Source organism: Copidosoma floridanum, unplaced genomic scaffold, assembly GCF_036245765.1.
Source record: "Copidosoma floridanum isolate Cflo_tuat_1 unplaced genomic scaffold, Cflo_Japanese_pri ptg000001l, whole genome shotgun sequence".
Taxonomy (NCBI): Eukaryota; Metazoa; Arthropoda; class Insecta; order Hymenoptera; family Encyrtidae; genus Copidosoma; species Copidosoma floridanum.
In genome coordinates, this window is record NW_028321878.1 from 5,246,272 (window position 1) to 5,266,566 (window position 20,295).

The 20,295-nt window shown below is 45.3% G+C and overlaps 1 protein-coding gene across 5 annotated transcripts in view; it reads left to right on the plus strand.

Annotated features, from left to right (window-relative positions):
• The window catches only part of Fhos (Formin homology 2 domain containing), a 101,376-nt gene that overhangs the window by 60,425 nt on the left and 20,656 nt on the right, over positions 1 to 20,295 (plus strand). For all 5 annotated transcript variants that reach the window (XM_089594224.1, XM_089594230.1, XM_089594238.1 and 2 more), the window contains exons 3-5: positions 12,485 to 12,552; positions 15,940 to 16,045; positions 19,681 to 20,218. In XM_089594224.1, the coding sequence (XP_089450350.1) occupies positions 19,695 to 20,218 (524 nt within the window). In that variant the 5' untranslated portion in view covers positions 12,485 to 12,552; positions 15,940 to 16,045; positions 19,681 to 19,694. The remainder of the gene's footprint in view (positions 1 to 12,484; positions 12,553 to 15,939; positions 16,046 to 19,680; positions 20,219 to 20,295) is intronic.

The following is a 20,295-nucleotide window of genomic DNA, read 5'->3' on the forward strand; positions in this document are numbered from 1 at the left end:
GGCCCGTGAATCGGGAATGGGAAAAATGTGTACGAGGCGCGCATTGTTCAAGAAGGTACCCATGGAGGACACAATGGCGCCCCCCAAATAAGGGGGTCACAAGTGCACGGGCAATCCAGAACCTATAGTATCTATGGACCTTGTTACGTGGTGACACGACCGGGATAGGACGAGACGCACTCGGTGCAACGAGATGTTGTCCTCGTGTCTACACCCTTTGAGATAAAGAGGGGGGAAGGGGGCAAGCCAATGGGGCTGGTCCTCATTTAATTAGACGAGAGAGAGGGTCCCCGAGGGCTCTTTGGCGAGGGTGGATATATATATGTGCTTGACGGTTTAAAGAGGAGCACTCGGGTCGACGGATTAGCGACGAATTAGACGGGGCTTGTTACACGTACCTACACGCTATTAAAGCAAGAGACGATGATGCTGCCGGGCTTTGCGCGGACTTTGTCGGGGCCGGAGGGGGGGTTGGAGTAGGGGGTGTAGGGATTCGGGCACAGTCGCAGGAAAGCTGAGGAAGTGGATTCTCGCTCGGGATAGGCGCGTCGAAACGCGGTGATTAAGTGTCTCGGTGGGGGAGTTACGGGCAAAAGTTGCTGCCACCGCGGGGATTTATGGAGATTTCATGAAGAAAAACCATCCCTCGATATGATAATGTACATCGTTGGAGGGATGCTTCGAAATTTTTAATTACTCACATGTACGCCACGCTCGTTTAATGCCGATTGGAAAAAAAAACGCTAATGGACACAACATAATCGTACCATTTACCAGTTGAGGTGAAAAAATTTCGAAGAAAGGAGGTCACGGTTACATTAAATTATATACCCTCGGACTTTTGCACTATTTCTCCTTGCAAGGACATCTACATTGTATTATTGATCAAACGTAGGCAAATAAAGTTACGTGCACACTGCGTTGACATATTCCAAATTATATAGGGGCATAAGACTGACGTTAGTGCGCTTGTATTGTTGCCGTATGCCTATACACTTGCACGCTTAATCTTAAATCTTTGGTTATGCGCGCGATTCCTTAATTGTAATTTTACGGGGAACGAGTCTATTTGCATCCCCCATTGTTAGTTTCGCTCTTTCTCTCTATCTGTGCGTATACATCCCAAGACCGAGAGTTTAGGAAGTGTTCCACTGCAGGCTCGATTATGTAGGTGTGGCTGGGCTTGCTCATTATGCGCTTCGGGTCGGAATAAAGCTGTGCGCGTTGCAACCGCTTACGCGTCCTTACGTAACTGGGATGTAATGTGTTTCGTCAACATTCACGTGTACGCTCTAAATATACACAAATGGTTACTATAATGTGTGTATCCAATGCTTTTTTTTTTTTTAACCTTCATGCTCTGTAAAATACCTTATTATTCAAATTGAAAACTCGGTATTTACACTTTTACTTCTTATTTGTTTGACAATGTAAATGCCAGCTCGTTGCTGTTGGAAATTCGGCGTTGGAAACTTTCCTCGTGTGTTTGCGTCCCAAAGAGATGCCGCTTTACCCAATGGTGCATGGACAACAAACAAAAAGGACACCGGAGGAGGAAGGTCTCGGTGATAAGGGGATACAACGAAAAAAACGGGGGGAGGGTAGGGGAAGAGGAGTACACGAGCAAGGAAAGATCGAGCACGTGTGTGTTCCGTTGTCTTACGTAAGGGGAAAGAGAGAGATCTTGGCGCGCAAAGGAGTAGCGATTCTAATCTAGTCGCGATCAACCAGTGTCGAATGGCCCTATATGGATATATACACGTATAAGCGCGCGAGTCGTTGCACAGGCACCGTTTCGCGGGTCTCGCTTTCTCTCTCGCCCGCGACCGGTAGGGTTGTATATGTTCCATTGTGTTTTGAGCTGTCCGTGCGCTACCGCTGCGCTCTGCCTTGTAATGTTTCCATTACCCGAGCACGACGGTTTTACGCCGAGTTTTTCCATGGTTTGTATGGAAAAGGGGCTACTTAAGCTACGCGGGAAAAGGTGCGCTGATGGGCTCGTTCCTATGGTTTTGTACGAAAAAAAAGTGGGTCATCGAGCCATTTTGGAGAAAAAAAAAGGTCACTCCTTACAATATTGAATAATCGTATTGGTGATGGGCTGTGAAGACGAGCTCTAGTGATATCGATGATTTTTTTTTTCCATCTCCTCGAGCACCGTGTGTGCCTCGAAAAGTCTTAAACGAGATAAGCCGCACAATGCCAAATCGCACAATGAAGCCGTACGTCAAGTGAACCGAGCGTCTTTCTCTCTCTCCCTCTTGCTCTCTATATACACAACTGGCTCCAAAGAGAAGCCGATCCCGTCCATTCTACGTGAAATATCATCTCCCAAAAGCATCAATAACTTCGAACCGTATCGATATCCATACATCCTCTTCCTCTTGGATTACGTCTATAGTCTCCTCTTTATGTATATCTTCCATTGATATGGCCCTTTTTTTCCTTCTTATTTTCCCCTCTTACGATCACTCGTGCATTTGTACGCTCACACGTAACACTATGTGTGTGTATTATGTCTTTCATTCTAGCTTGGGCACAAAAAATAGATAAATATACATACTTCCTGCATTCAATCGAGTGGAAATGCATGCGCTCTTGAAGAAAGAGACAAATATACCCAAAGTCAGCTTTTGAGAATTTACTCTGTGTTTGTGAATATAATTGTATACTTGTACATGGAATGTTAACGAACCTCATACTAACGATCTAGTCCTACTTCATCGATCGTCCATCCTACATTGTAATATCCAATGGCCATTATCGGCACTCTATGTCACCTTTGAGCGTAACATTTTCCTCCTAACTTCATATCCCTTGTTATTTATTTACCTTTATTTATTCGGAGGTGTGGGAATATTTCGCGCGAGTCCTGGCGTGGTGTCAGGTTCATGAGAGGATATTTTTTACAAGCTACCTGCGCTACCGTACCAACATTTTTAAATTTAAATCGATTGAGTTGGCCAGGTTTTGTTTTTCTCTTCAATGGTTATAACGGGTTGTGGCTTTTTCTGCGAGTTTATATTGTCACCTTCAACTCCAAGGGCTCCGAGCAGATGAGAATGAGAAGAAACCACGGAAGAGTCAAAAATCGTCCTGGCCCCGAAATTCCGTGCGTTGAACAGTGAAACGTGAAAGGGAAGGAAGAAAAACCAATGAATCCCCGTGTAAAGTGCACGCGCGCCAAAAAGATTGGTCGGCTCCTCTCGGTTTTTCGTCCAGAAACGGGAAACTGCTGTACTTTGCGCTCACCTCTTTCGCGGAGGCTGCACACGAGCGGGGAACCGTTTATGTAAAACGCTCTCTCTCTCTCTCTTTTCCGAACGGCTGTACTTCGCGTGACTGAGATTTCCCTCTCTCGCGGCTCTCCAAATCAGCTGCATGGGAGATTTCGCTAGGAATCCCCGCCTCATCTTACGGGTGCTCCCGTGTAAACGCAGACCCGACGCTAAAAATACACCTGCCCCCTTACCTCCTCTCCCGAAAGAATCAATTCAGAGTCCTTTTTTCTTTTTCTCCCTGGTCCTCGGTACAACCGAGTATTATTTTAGAATTATTCCACCCGCTCTGAAATATTTAGCGAAAGGGCTCGGCAGAGGTGCATTTAACCGGATCCCACAATCCGAGAGCCACATTACATTTTTCGGAGCCTCGAGAGAAATAGAGAGTCGGCTCGGAGCTGCCCCCTCGTTCGTTCCCCTCTCACAGTCATATATATATATACATATACATACGTGCAAGCAGCGGGTCGGCCTTTTTTTCCCTTCCTTCTCCCTCCTCTTCCGTCGGTTCCCTCCTAGCGTGCCTCCCCGAGGTTCAACGAACGAGGGTACGGACGGCAGGTGGAATAATATAATACGAGATTGCTCGGCGAGGCTCCGGTTCTCATGGCCAAATTGCATAACCCCGATTCACGACGCGCAGATTTTTCAATGCCACTTTTCATTACTGCCGATATATATACACACGTGGCTCGTATAATGTAGGTACGGTAGTGGGGGATCCTTCGATTTGCTTCATTTTTCTTTCACCTCTTTTGTGGCTTGTTTTGCATCCACTGGTTTTAATCACGTACATCACGCACCAATTAACGGGGACCCGGCGCGTCCAGACGGCCACATTAACCCAATCCCTGAGATCATTAGGGCGTTTTCGCCCAACTGCTGATAATCATTTGGGGCTTAACGGTGCTCTCCCTTTTTTTTTTTCTTTCTTCGGGGGCCGAAAAAATGAATATTCATCGCCGACGATTGGGTGATTTTTCAGGGCCCACCTGCACTTCGAGAGACTGCGAGGGGGAAGGAGATGTTGCTCGATGTATACGTTTTCGTCCTCCCGATGCAAAACTGTTAACATATACCATACTAGCCACTGCACCAACCAAGTTCTCCTTGCAATCCATTGAACTTCTGAATACTAGTATTATTGCTTTTCAAACATACACATAATCACATACGCACTGAATTTTTCTTGTCCAGAAACCTCCACCACCACCTACAAGGTACGCTCGCATTGTTACTGAACAAACTTATGCCAATAATTACCTCCACTGTACGTCTCTTCAACTCCACTGTTCAACGTCTGTCTGAAACTTGCAGTATATTTTATTATAAATCAAACCTCTGCATACTCTTATTTTTACTCAACATAAGACTCTTTGAACTCAACATCTCCACATCCTACCCTTGCTTTTTTTCACATACGATTTTTATTTTTAATTTGTCATCAAACTTTTATTTTACATTGTACGACGTAACATTATTTTTCGTTATCCTTTTTTTTTCTGTCAAATTATCTCTTGTTACGTTATCATTGCATATTTAAAATTTTCTATGTTCGCGCCCAGTGACACACTTAAACACACAAATCGATGTAAGCTCATGTAATTGGGTCTAAGGCTCGACCATTCGGATCACAATGCACCGGACGATTTATCGTCGAGAGAGACACGACTCGACAGAAAAGAAAAAAGTAAAACACGAGCTCGAGTACATAGTGTATGGTAACTCGATCGCCAGAGTGTCGCGTGATGCGTGCGAATCCAGCTCGTCTGTGTATATACATATATGCACAACATCGCACATCCGCTAAATTACATATAGATACGCGGACGACGTAGAGCATATCATACCGTGGATTTTGTTTCGCTCCCTCGGCTGTATATACAGTTGTTTTTTTTTTTCCGCGTATACGCGGCTAATGTTGCGGAGCAACGCGCTTTGATAAAAGAGTCCCGTGGGGGGAGCTCGGAGATTATTTGTTCTTCGAAAAAGCACACAAGCGATTCGCAAACGCTCCACTGCAGCGTAAGGTTAAATTTTTTTATATCCTCGAATCGTCAGCTCGGGGCGGTCTTTGCTACCTCGTTGTTTTTTACTTTTTATATACGCTACAGAGAGCAGACGCTCGCGAGATTTATCGCGCCTGTATCCTTTTTTTTGTTATTTTTTTTCGTTCTCCCTTGCTCTGCAGCTTTTTTTCTCATGATAACACGTAATATACGTGTTGGCGGGAAAATGAAGAGAAATAAATTCTGCGTTGTTGCCGCGAAGCTAATAAAAATGACGCACGGTGTAACTTTTTCGCGGGGCCGCACTTGTTTTCTACTAGATTACACGCCTCGGCCATCAAACACACCTCCGACCGAAAACCACGAAACTCTATTAGCGAAAATGTCCGAAAGGACGAAAAAAAAAAAAAAAAAAAGAAGAAGCGCTAAAAAAAGGCATAATCGATAACGAGCTCTTGTCGTCGAGCGGTGCCCGATAAATTACAATAACGGGAGAATCGCGCGCTCACAAAAGCCCGTCCGTCCGCAAAAAAAACCAAGATCAGGTTATTTTTTTTTTTTTTTCGCCGGATGAACAGCGCCCGTATCCTGTGATCGCGTACACGCACACAACACGCGAGAGGCGCGACCGAATATTCACGACTTTTTGCGGGCAAGCGCGCGCCGGTCTCGGATGATTTATGGTACACGCATAAACACCTCTCGTCGGCCCGATCCGACCGAAAGATCGCGTCCGTCGAACTTTGGCGCGTCCGGTCTGTCGTCGGAAGGCAGGTATTTACGGAACGTTACGTGCATACCTGCGCATTATGCAACGACGCCTCGAGGCGAGTAAAATATTACATTATCTACGACGAATAATCAAGTGTCCCCTGTTTCGCTGGTGACGTTTCATTGATTAATCGGCCCTGTAGTGCTCGTTTCGCTCTTACACGTACGTATAGTTACGTGGTATGCGTGTGCTCACACGATGTGGCACGGGAGCACATATATACATATATTTACGAGCGTGTTTCAATGTGTACACCCATGAGGTTCCATCCGTCTGGTAACCGTCTATTGGTTTATTTATATAACTGCTGCTGTTCGATCGTTTGTGGATTAAATTTGTCATTCCATAGCGTTATCGGGGATGATTGTAAATTGTCCTGTAACCGTTTGTCACAATTAGCGTTTCTCCAAGTACACGGGGCATTGCTGATCAAAACTGAATACAACGAGGGTGCATTAATCATGAAGTCTCACTCACCTACCTCAGTCGCGTTCATGATTTTCCCTCGTACGTATGACCCAATGCATCTTGATTAAGTGTACGAAGAATGCACACATTATACGTATACAGTTCGTGTGTGGATTTGAGTAACTTGATTTTGGATTATCCAAGGTATTAGTGGTGATGAACCCATGTGAAATTCTCGTGCGAGATGAGACACGCTTCGAGAGGAGTAGAGACGTTGCCTACAAAAAAAAAAAATATCGAGGATTCCGAGACATGGAAAAAAATTGTAAAACGATTCGCTTCGACTGCCGATAGGTTTGTCAAAAACGTCTCCTACAGTAGTGATCCCACGAATACACCACGAATGTTACAATAAACGAAACAAAAGAGTGACAATTACATCTCACCCGGTCCTGGTGAAACCCCGTGGATTCAAAAACCACAAAACGGAAGCGCACCTGAATATTAATCATCAAGCTCGTCGTAACCAATAATAGAGAGGCGAGCTCGTGCATGGAAAAAAAAAAAAAATAATAATAAAAATAAATAAATAATGAACAATACTGCAAGATTCTCATAGAAAGTCATTACAAAAGAAATCAGCTCTAATTTGCATTGGCTTTCACATCCATCGAGACAACCCCGCACGGTGTGGTCCTTGGCTCGAAATCACGCGTGCACTTCTTCGCTCGTCAAAAGAAACCAACGGCCTCGCCGCGTATGTAGCACCTGCCATCGTAGCCCTGGTATATAATATTAACGATGCAGCAACACAGATATTTCATACACACGCCGTGTCACTCTTTGGCCACACAAAAGAGCCACGGGAATAATGAGGAAAAAAAAAAAAAAAAAAAAAAAAACGTACATAGGCTCAATCACGTGAAACGAGCATCAAGTCCGAGGCGATGAAAGGAGCATACGTTGCAGGGAGGATGAGAGTGCCGAAAATTACGATACGGTTAGCACGTATTGTCGGTAGGTATACCTGTGCGCGCTTGTTTACGAGCTGTCGGCGCGATTTTCGGCGCGTGGGTGCAAAGTCATCGAGGAGAGCCGCGGGCTGTCGAGAAACCGCTACGCAAAAAGGAACAATCAAAACCGGGGAAGGGGAAGCAGCTCGACTGCTTTTCGGCACTCGGACCCCGCGGCGAGCTCCTAATTACCACTTTGGACCTCCACACCCCCACCCCCGGATTCTTCTTTTCGCTCCTCCCGCAATGTCTTGTATCTTTTTTTCCAGTTGGCTCCTCGCGATCGCTGCGTGCGCGGAAATAGTAAATTTGACGCTCGAAAAAAAAAAAAAAAAAAAAAATTGAGATGACGATTTGGTGAATGGTACTTGACAACGCGTGTATATATATACATTCCATCACGGAAAGCGAAAACGGTAAGGAAAAATTGTTTAACCCCGGAGAGGGGAATACCATTACCACGTGTACGTTAAAAGTACCCGCTATAACTTCTCTATGTAAATCCGTCAAAATGATAGACGGAGCCCCTACTCGCGATCCTTCATCATACACACGCTCCCCAACAGTTCTCTTCCGTATATGCTTGCATTTCGCTCTCGACGCTCCTCTTGCACGAGTATAGAAACGAGAGACGGGAGACAGTGTGGGTCGTGTAAGCTATACAACATACAATATACAGAGAACAGAGCAAAGTAAGTACATACACGCGATATCGCTGGGCTGATTATTAGGAGTACCCACCAATCGCGTGGGAAACTCTCCTAGGGATGCACGTACACGTGCTTGCTGTTCTATTATTCTTCCGTCCGTATGTACGCGTATCGAGGTGTCATTCGTAATTTTTAAAGTTGGAAAAAAAAATGTTGGTTTCCATTATTGTCTTATATGCGTTAGTATAGAAATAGGTGGATCCTACTCTTCCTTTCTCTTTGCAAAGACACATGACGATTGCACGTTAGGAAAGCCCATCAGCATAAACAGAGGGGAGCGAAAGTAATAGCTCTTTGGGGATCCGTTAAATAACGTCTTCGTAAGACAAGCTGCAACGAGACCTACTTTCGTCCACGCACAGTACACTCGAAGTTTCCATTCCACTTACGCGATGACGATGATAGTCGAGGCTCGTAAAATCACGCGCTCCATGCCCGCGGTGACCCCTTCGGGGGGCTTTATTTCCTCGGCGGGGCCTTATAAACTTCATTTCTCCGCTTTCTGTCTCTCTACGCGCGTTGTCACCGAGGATGAGGCACGATGGTCGGTGGGTCGTAAACTGGAGGGGGGGGGGGTAATGTCACCGAGAGATGGGTACTCGCGCTCCCGCGAAACGTTGACTTTATACTGTCTCCTTTTTATTTTATTCTCTCTCTTGGCCGTTTATCGATTGCTTACGGCACCGTTTAAGTAGTTTTATGGCGAATAGGCTGCACTTGTGAGGACACATATTTTTCCAAAGAGTCGAAACACGTGTGTCAGGTTCACTTGGTTTGACGAAACTATCAGCGATATATCGAGTTTTGATGATAGGCACAGTCACAAATCGATCACAAATGACGTTCCCGTGAGTTTGGAATCTAAATCATCGAGTACAGCAAGGGACTAGTTCTAAATGTTTTTCAATTTCCGCTCACGTCGCGCCAGGCGATCTCCATGCAGTCTTTGAATCCCTCAGTTAATTTCCGTGTCTGACTGTGCGACGGGGCACTCCACATTGCCGATATAGTCTTCGGATTTCTACTTGTCGCGCCAAATGTACATTATATATGGCTCGTCAAACAAATTTTAATCATACTTTTGGATAAAAAATCCAAGTAAATCTTTGTGAGACGGAAATTCATGAGTTTGACGATTAAACACTTTAGTTTCGATACAACTCAACTCGTACTAAAAAAAATGCTCTATATAATTTTAAAGTAATCAGATTTTCTAATTATTTATTCTTTTATCTCATTCGTGGGTTTTGCTTTTTCTCTTGGGCGTTTTGGTCGCAAACGCTTGTTGCCGTTCTCGTTTGCTAACCTGTACCGTTGTGACCCGACCCATTTGAACGGCCATATACAGATATCGATAATAACGCTAATCACCTTATGCAAATATTGTTCGTCTCGTTTTATTTTTTATTATAAACGTATTTAAATGTATGTACAACACGGTAAAAAAAATTCCACGTGGCCGAATCGCAACAATTGTATCAAATGTGTCCCTGCACGAAAGATTTTACAACCTTCTCCGCGCGGTTAATGGACTCTCGTCGATCGTCACTTTAGCTTGGCCGTAATTATTGCAGGGCCCACAGATTGGTAACTCTACGCGCGTTTCCGTCTCTCGGTCAGTTAAACCATTAACCGAGTGCACACTTTACGTCACAGAAAAACTCGATTCAACTCGAGCCAATTCTAGTAACACGAAACTCGATTACGCCACAAGGAGCCTGACGCTCGGAAGCGTATATATGTACACACGCTTCGCTCGGGGAACAATTGAATCTTGAGCAATAGGAGTAGCTGTTGATCACCGGTGGAGGAAAACAGAGGGTCCTGCGTAAGTCCACCGGTGCAAATGTCAAAGGTGATTTTTAAAATAATTGTTCGTAATTTTTTAATTGAATCCATATAACATCAATGTATCGGTAAATGCCACGCTTTCCGCAAGTACGGGTATACTGTACACGAGCACTTGTACGCGTGTATAATAAATGTGAGTAAAAAATCGATCGGCGTCGTATCACCACCACCGGAAGGGAGGAAATTATAGCGAGAGCCCATCTCCTTCCTGTACAATGCGTAAATTAGAGCACAAGAGCAGGGGCTAAAATTAATAAGCATCCCGTAATTACCTCAGTGCTGCACGTCAAGGTACAGGTTGCTCTTTCCGATAAGGTTGTATCGCACGCGTGTTTGGCTATTTTTATAGCCTCCACTAATTTACTAGAGGCAAAAGTATAACCGGTGTATGTATGACGACCACCTCGTAAATTTAGCATCAAACTGGGCTCAAATTTTATTTCTATACCCAAAAACAAAGTATTTCCATATTTCTACAGTCAAAATGATAATATTACACAGGTTCAAAAAAAAAAAGGATTTAAATAGATGTAGTCACTTGTTTTTTTTCCGCGTACCTAATTTTTCATACAACCGGGTTTGTGAAAAATTGCCGACTGCAAGCCGTGCGGTATAGTGATTTTTATTCCTCGATAGATTTTTTTTTTCCATCGAGCGTGACGAATGGCAGGCACGTGGGTTTCGGTCAAGTTCCTTGGTCACTTGGCTACTTTTTACTCGTGATTTTTTTCCGGAAACTGTCTATATTAATTTTCGCGTTCACGAGTGAAATCGATCTCTGCAGTGCAATCTTTTTATACACTTTTTTGTTTTTTACTTGTTTTATATGATTCATGAAGAATTACATATATGTAATAAAAAGCGTGTAACGCATACCCTAAGACAAGAAAAACACCAGAGCTTTGTTATAAAACTTTTCTGTTACAGAAAAAAAAAATCATTTCACAGTATACACAATTAAAATCAAATTGCATGGCTGTGAAGGAAAACAAAAAAATCGCACGTATACTCGAAACTACTGCATTTGTAATAAAGTTTACCGTGCAACGTAATGCATAGAAAATAAGTAAACGTGTAGACGCACGTGGTGCCTTTTTGCGATAGCACAACAACTCCACTATCACGGAATAGAGTTCGTGGGAAAAAAAAAAAAAAAAAAAACACTCGCAGTGGAGTAACGAGTTTTCGGGAAAACAATCAGCGTCGCAAAGTCTCTCAATTTCCCTTCTCGGAAAGCTGATTAAAACCTAGGGACCAAGTGCCAGTGTGCACCACCCCCGGCTCGCAAGAAATTACAAAATAATCCTCGCAACAGCCATTTCATTGTATCGAGTTGCAGCCAAAGCACTCCCCGTGTACACACGCATCGCAGCCGATTCCCTTTTTCGCTCTCGCGAGCCATGCGCTCGCGGCAAGTTTTTGCCGGCAATTAACGTTAGTTAATTACACGCTTCCGTACGTAGGAGGCGGTATCGAATCTCATTTGCCGGATTAGTGCACTCTTAAAGGTCTCCACCGTCATCGGCTAGCGGAATTGAACGCCCGCAGTAATACCTATACCACCCCCTCACTTCTTTTCTTATACCCTTTTTTTTGGGTAATTAGCGATTTTTCTTTTTTTACTTTGCAACGACAGGGCTTTCGTCAGGGACGAATGCTCACTCGCACGGGTTGCCGGTAGCGGAGAGGGTAAAAAGTTGTAAGGCGAGAGTTATGAAAATTAAATTTCGCGGTCTTTTTTTTTCGACCGGTCCGTCGTTGGGTGGTTTCTCGTTGTAGTTGCGAGCAATAACTTTACGCGCTTATTGGAGTTTTCTTCCCTTGAGTTTGCGTGCGAGTGTTTGATTTTTATCCCTCCGAAGGTATGAGAAAATTGTCGAGCTATAAAGTTGGCGCTGAATCGGCAATCAAGCTGGCCTACTTTGACGGGTTCTGGTAATTAACGCGTTGTCCCTTCGTCACGGGTAACAAAAAAAAAAAAATAAAAATAGTTTGATTAATTAATTATACTACGTTTGGGTGCACGTATAATCAGACCCTGAGAAGGTAGTACATACATCGGATCATTGAACTTTCTTGCGTCTGAACAAGCTTTGAGCCCGTGATCAAGGTGTACTTTGATGAAAATAGAGCCACGACCTCGTTAGAAATATACCAACAGCCTCCAAAAAAGTCAGCAGCTCTATAAAAACAAAAAAAAAAAAAGAGAGAGAAGTCTCGGTCCTCTCCATATGAAAAGAGACAACAAAAAAAAAAAAAAAAAGAAAAAAAATGATTCGATTGATCAGTCCAATACAATGTACCCAGGAGGGATATAAGACTCCCCCGACCCTGCACACACAAACATATACATGACAATGGCCCCGACGACGACGACGAGGAGTGGAGGCTCGCCCGCTATTATTATAATAAATGGTTGCGTGTTGCTTGTCTGTTGCAGAAAAATTGCTGAACAGCGAGGGCCGCGAGCTGCGACGGGCTCTCTTCTCCCTCAAGCAGATCTTTCAGGTGAGTGTGTACATTTATTGTCTCTGTCGCATACATTTTGCATGCATGTGGGATGGTATACCCGCACGAGTAAGGAAACGAGCGAATTGCACATACAATTGCGCATTCAAGGGGGTTTATACGTGTGTGGCGCCCCAGCTCGTCGCGCCTGTTCCAATGGATTTTTCTTTGTTCCCCACGTTTTACGTTCGACTGTTTTTGCTTCCCCCCGCGCGAGTTTCGAAAATACATCCGCGATTTTACACGTGCTGCGTCCACACCATTATATCCAGCTCGGAATAGTCGAGGTGGTGCAGCCAACCAACCACCTCACCACGGGGTGTCTATTCGAGATACTTATCGATCGATGAATCGCGCTCCCAATAGGCGTTGCTTTTTCTCTATTTGTACGGCTGAATAAATATTTACAATGCACCGATTTTCTTCGTTTTCCCGGACGGATTCTCGAGCCTTTTTTTTGCGTCTCTCTTATCACTGGCAACGACGCTCGCGATGATTATTAAGCCTTGCACTGTACGGGCGCGCACGTCCGTCTCTGTTTTTCTGTCTCCGTAGTAATAATAATGCAGTTTGCCCTACTTTCGTTCCTTGGTTGTTTTGTGGGGTATTTATTGTGCCTCCGAGTAAAGTTGCTAGCGGTGAAGTATCTCGGGTGGAAAAAAATGTATGGCTATTGTCGTGGGTAACAGGAGGAAAATGGCTGCACCTAACGAGCAACTAGTAAAATTAACGTATGGATTTTATTGTTGATTTTCGAATATTTGTTAGCTCTGATGTGTCGTAAGTTTGGAGGTGGATGATGGATTGAATGTCGCGTCGTGGATTAAAATGAGAAAAAAAAAAACTGAAAGTTAAAGAGCAGTGCTGAGTGCATTTCAATGTCTTCCGATGATCCGGATGATCGAGTGGAACGTGTAACACCTGCGTTGTGAGTTGGGAGGATTGGTAAGATCTCGCGACAGACCGTGTTTTATAATCAAGATGGAGTGAGATTTATCAGTGACAAGTTTGTATCGGAATATGCTGAACAAAATCGTTTGGGTACCTAGTTTTGTTGGATCGATTTTTATTTTTATCCTCATCGATGAAAAAAAAAAAAAAATGTTTCTACTGACTTAAATAACTAATGTGCACTTGGATGTGTGTTTTTTTTTTGTATTCACGAAAATTCATCAGTTCATTCGGAAAATATTATATATAAAACGCTGGATAAAACATTTTATAGTTTTACATCTATTGAGAACCATGAGATGATTGTGATTTCGAAAATGTGGTATTACAAATTAAATTATTATATTTTAAGGGAACATGTTTTTCTTTGTTTTGTTTTAATTGCTCCCAGTGTCCATCATTCAATTTTAGTGCTGTATGGACATAAACCGATTTTTCCACTATGCTAGACACATGTATGCTGATTTAAAGTTGGGCGATACTCGTCAGCATAAAATCGTTTTTCCGGCAGCCTAGTTCAAGCATCGTTTTAAGCAAGTCAAAAACAAAAAAACAAAAATCCACACCCCGCAAAATCGTTAGGAGCATTGCCAAACCCCACTCGTTTGTTTTCCCTCGGTATACTAGTTTGGAGCCGACGACAGCGACGTGACTGGCTTATCGCCCGAGGAATTGGTTCAAGGACGAACAGGCGCGTTACCCCGCGCTCGAGCATCACCTTTTCCTCGCTCGCTCTTTATTTTTTTCCCTCCCATTTTTCCCTGCCATTAATTTTCCTCTCGCGCGCATTACGCTCTTGCCAATGCATATACCTCGCAGCAACAGCTCCCGGGTTGTGTTCTACTTCATGCATAGTCGCGAGTGTCTTCTTCTGCTGCCGTTGTCCTTGCTATACCGAGCGCACCCAAACGACAAACCGCAGGGACAACCAGCCAAATCGATTAAGCCGATGCGTCAGTGTACACCTGAACATTCATGCCCCGGTTTCTCGAGATCCAGGCACACCGAGGACAAACGAAGGAAAGAAAAAAACCAGAAACGACTCTCACTGCAATACATGCTCTCGCGTGCCCCCGTCTCGGGGATAGGCGTGAGGCGGGGGAGTTTTATCTCCCTCACCTCTTGGCAATTTGCCTTATCACACCCGCGCTATCTCGCATACCTCGCTTTGGGCGTACACGCGTCATTGACCGGCTGTGCTCGCGTACACATATATATATGTATACGTATACGCGCACACGCGTCATTTTCCCTCCTTTACGGTATGGCAACGAAAGCGTGTGCTGTACTCATTTGGGTTACTGCAAAGGCACCCACTTGTTGGGTACAGATCGCACGGTACCCACGCACAATGTGCCTACATACGTAGATCCGTGTACCAAACTAATTTCATTATCAACGCACTGCAATAAGCTTTCGGATCGTCTGTTTGTGTTACGGGCGTAGGGATGCCCCCTTCTCTTGCTCCGACGTACGCATCGGCACGAACTTTCTAGTGCCATTTGTGCCAGAGGAACTTTTCTGGGGGGCATGGGGGATCAACGGAGCTCTCTGAACGCGTTATGCATATACGCAGGGTAGACGAGACCGAAATATCAAAGCACGAGTGAGCTTTTCACTGGTAAACCAACGCAGAAGCGGGAGAGAGAGGAAGTTTATCAGGAAAGGCCGGGGGGAATCCAGGACTAGGACGAATACGCAGGGCTAAAAGCCCTATATCCCCGGCACTCTTCGGAAACTGCGGGCAAAGTGTGCCTATGTATGCTCGAACGGGCGCAAACTCGATGAGGGAATAGCAACAACTATTCCGTTTCGAGGCCGATCCAACTCGCACTGTGCGGCAATGGTCGTATTCTCATTGGTCCCGTGGGAGGGATGGGTATGGGCATTGTAACCGATGAGCTCGCGAATCTGGATCGAGAGGGAGAGAAGTTGTGGAAGTTAATTGATTGCGTCTTATCGAGTGAGTGCGGGGGACGAGGTGTGCCCCGAAGCGCTCGTCGTTCGAGCTTTTCGAGGAAGGTGCCGAGCTCCCCGGATCTCTGAGTTCCGCGGGCGATAATTAATAATGGCGGTGGTGGTGTAGGATCGAGCTGCGTTTTCATTGCGCTGTACGTATATATAGACTCAGGGGAGGGCGATGATTTAGAAGCGCTCCGATGGTATCATCGAGCTCGCATGCCGTCGGCCCGTGCGTGGGTCGATGAATTTTTAACCGTTGCTCGAGATTGCCGTGATTGCTTTCTGACTGATCGGCTGTGTGTGGTGCGCCCGTGTCTATACGTATGTTGGAGGATTCGTCAATGGCGGTTTTTGAAAAGGTTATTTGGAGATGGATATTTTTTTTTTTTTTTTTTTTCATTTTTACAACAAACTAATCGGTTGGAGGAAATGCAACGTGTTGTTAAACTGGAGATGTCGATCTGTGTGTTTCAGGAGGACAAGGATCTGGTTCACGAGTTCGTGCAGAATGACGGACTGGCGTGTCTCATCAAGGTCGGCAGCGAGGCCGACCAGAATTACCAAAATTACATACTACGCGGTGAGTGCACATTACATTACCCGATGCATTATACATGCATGCGCATATATATATATGTATATATTTCTTCACTACATGCCGCCTCTTCTTCGCTCGTATCTACCTCTTTTCTTCTTCCCATCTTTCTCCCGTCCCAAGGCTCGTTTGTACCCATTGTGTACAGTTTTTTTGTGTATACTCGCCTATTGCGTCTTACCCCTTCTCCACGTGTAGGCGATTTATCGATACAGGACGAAATCACCCGCGGGCAGGGAGGAACCGCCTCTCGAATAGCCTCGATCCTCCCCCTACCGATTTCTCGCGATATTAGCGTTGTTGTGGTTACGTTTATTTATTTTTTCACTATTGTGTTTCAAGGCCCTTTTTTTACAATCACGCAATCGAATTGATTGTTGCGTACAACTATGTCTCAATGTTTTGGACTCGAGCCTTTTCATTTGCGAATCCAAAATCACTCGGCCCGCAGAAGCGAGTGGGTCCGCGCACAATACGCGAATCAGCGAACAGCACTTGCGGTCTGATTTCGGAGAGACCGTTTTGCATGTAATTGAAGAGCTTTCGGTAAACCGATGCGTGCATATGAAAACGACGACGGGTCGGTACTGGTTTGAAACGGTGCTCAATCGACAGGTAGAAGCGCACAAATTTCTACGCCACGAGGATGCTACGGTCGCACGGGCGGTTTGAGGGGGAAATAAAGCCGATTGCCCTTTCCGATTTTACCGTATGGACTTCTCCGCATTTCAGTAGCGATGGTGCATATACTACCTCCTTCGTCGCACCTAACGGTTTTCAACCCCTCGAGTCTTTTTATCATCGCCATCGCGTGGCACTTTTCTCAACTTCTCTCCCGGCAACAAACCGAATGACGGTATCGCTGTCGATTATTCAAATGCGCGCTGGTGGTAATAATCCGGTGCTAAAATTTCATTGGGAGAAGTCGCTCGTTAGCTCGTACACACGGGGCTACCGTGAATTCGTTTTGTTTGCTCGTTCCATTATACATAAAATGAGGATGGGGGGGACAGGTAACGATTACCGAAACGAAATTTCATATTTAACGGGATGTAAAGTTGCCCTGACTCGTTTCGACCGTTATTAGTGCTGAAAATTCGAATGGGCCATGGGGCGTGCTAATGTGAGCTGTGTTAAATTGATGGAATTGGTAAGTGCAGCGAATAATAGGCAAGGTCGTCCGTTTGAATCGGCGATGAATTTTTAACGTGCTGGTACTAGTTTACCAATCGGTGTGTGAATATTTTAGAGTTCGAAGCCACGTTGTCCATCTACTAATCCCTCCATTGATCGAAAGTAGGTGGAGACTGTCAGGAGGAAGAACACGACTTTGGAAACTGCACGACTGACTATATACACAAGTGATGGGCGAGGCGACGTCACAACAGTGTACAGCTTTTGGTCGGCTCTACTCGGGTCCTCGTTTACGGCCGGAAATCTCTCGTAATTTCACCGATAATAGGTCTCGTCCCGTCATCGTTATGCCGTGGTATATTTGTAAACACGTGTATAAAACATGTGGACAACGAAAGCTTACGCGTGGAGAACTGATGGGGCCCTCCCTCCATCGAAAGTAAATTTAGATCCGTCGCGATGTACGTAATTCAAATTCGTGGGATCGGAAATTCATTCCTCGCTTACTGAGTGGGATATGGGGTACAAAGGATGGCGTTATAAGGACAATCAAGCTATTATGATACACCTGAACGAGTGTAGTGCACGTATTAGTCAACGGAGGCTTGAAAAGCGATAAAACAATGCACCGTGGCAGTAGCGCTCGATCGTAAGTACGATCTCTGCAAACAGATAGCGAGCGGCTTTAGAAAGTAAAGTAAGTGAAAGAGAGTAAGCAAACGCAGCTTTTTCGATTCGGAACAATTATGCCGGCTGCGCTGTATTAATCTACAAAATTAGCGATTTCCCCTCCGATGCTTCGTCCCAAGTGGTATATATACCTGTACAATTGTGGGAGCGAAAAACAATTGATAAGATACACACGTAGAGCTACCAAATAAAATCGAACCTATTGTATGTACACACAGAGCCAATTTGTTAAGCTAAGTGGCTTCCTCTTTCGCGTTTCTCCATTTTCCTCCTCCTCCTCCTTCAATTAGTCCACACCCCATACACTTGTACAGTGGCGTTAAAACCAACGAGCTCGCAATCTCCTTGATAATTGTTCTCACTTGGCTTTTCTTTCTCTCTCCGCGTTAAATAACATTATCATTACGTGCGCGCTCCGCCGCGTGCCCGAGCGTAATCGCCAATCTCTCAGGGTGTCCGTAAACTGTGCACGTAACCCTTCCAAAACGCAATATTTCAACCGAGAGCAAACTCTATGGCTGCCCGTAAACGAGCATACGAGCTCTCTCCCGTTTATTTTTTACCTTCGCGTCAACTATACACATATACAATCCACTCGCTTATACGAGGGACGCCAGAGAGATAAAGGAGCGTATATTGCGCGCGCCGGGGCCATAAACGTCACTCAAACGGCACTTCCAGCACTATTTTCTTCTTCACCGTGCAATCGGATTTTCCCACTTCCCTTCGGCGATTGACGCCTCCGTCGCGACACCGATAATCCCAGTAATAATCGTTTACTCGCGAGTCGCACAAGTTACATAATCCAATTAGCCGGGGGGGTATGTACGGTAGAGTAGCGACGCGGTAAAGTTATTCGCGGTACATTACACCTACACGCAGCTTGCGACAATCGTTGGATGCATGCATGAAGCGCGCGATATTGCTCCCTGTTGAACATAACAAGTAGGATTCACCGGTACGGTTGTTCTCGGTTCGCTCGGTTATTGGGAAAACTCCTGGTTATCACGATGAGGAGCGCACACCACCATTAACGTTGATATCAAAGGGCTCTTCATTGTAACGAGAATCACCCGCTGTATTAACCGCGGGGAGGGGCGTATGATTTTGCATGGGATGTGTTTGAGCGCCTTTTGTGCCGAAATTTAAATGGCTGTATGGGTATAGCGTAGGTGGAGCTGTTATTGTATGCACCGATGGTGCACTCGTCCACTAACGCGTGAATTGCGTATTGTGCGTTTAATGTGTGTACCCCTCGAACGTTGTATAGTGGGCTCCGTATTGTGTATAGGCGCGTAGAAAAGTTTTTTTTTTTCATCGAGGATACCCGCTCCGGTTGTTCGATCGGATTATCGATGATCCCGAACGTAATATTTACGTGAATTTGTGTATATGTATATGCGACGAAAACGCCATGTGAACAACCTAATAACGAGCATACACCGAATTCTCACCTGGATCGGTATTTCGTTCATAATCAAAGTAAAAAAATATCCGAGATCTCCTTTAGCGCTTACGTGTGTATACCTTTGACCCCAATCTTCCGATCTGGTGCGTGAAAATGAAATCGGAGGTCAAACAGCCCCGACAGCCTCGATATACGAACGCTACTTCTCTGTCCTTGTGTGAACGTACCTATCACCGATAAGAAGAAGAAGGAAAAAAAAACAAAAACGGTGGGAGGGAATAATCAGGCAGCTTCCATTACATTCGGGCTCTTACCCTCGAGACCAAGGGACTATTTTCTCTTTGAGCTGCCCCAGCCCCATTGATGAGTGGTGAAACTGTTGTTGCAGCCCTCGGCCAGGTGATGCTGTACGTCGACGGTATGAACGGCGTGATGGAGCACGGCCAGACGGTCCAGTGGTTGTACGCGCTAATAGCCAGCCGATTTAGGCTAGTCGTAAAGACGGCCCTCAAGCTGCTGCTGGTGTTCGTCGAGTACGTCGAGACCAACAGCCAGTTACTGGTGCGCGCCATCCGGACGGTCGACGCCTCGCGAGCCGCCGTGCCGTGGACGAACGTGATGAGGCTCCTCAAGGATTACGACGCCGCCGACACGGAACTACTCATCTACGCGACGAGTCTGATCAACAAGTGTCTCAATGGCATACCCGACCAGGACACCTACTACGACCAGGTCGACTGTCTCGAGGAGCAGGGCATCGAGGCCATAATACAGCGATACATGGCCAAGCCCGGCACCGATCTCGACCTCCTCCGCCAGTTTCAGATCTACGAGGCGGTGCTCCATCACGAGGATGGCAACGACCGCGACTCGCCCATCAGGCAGCTCGACGACAACAACCAAAAGCAGCTGCTGTCGCACTTTGGGTACGTGTATATGTATAATATATTATGTGCTCCTTGTGCGCACATTGTAAGTTGTTTTCTTCATTGTCCATTTGGTT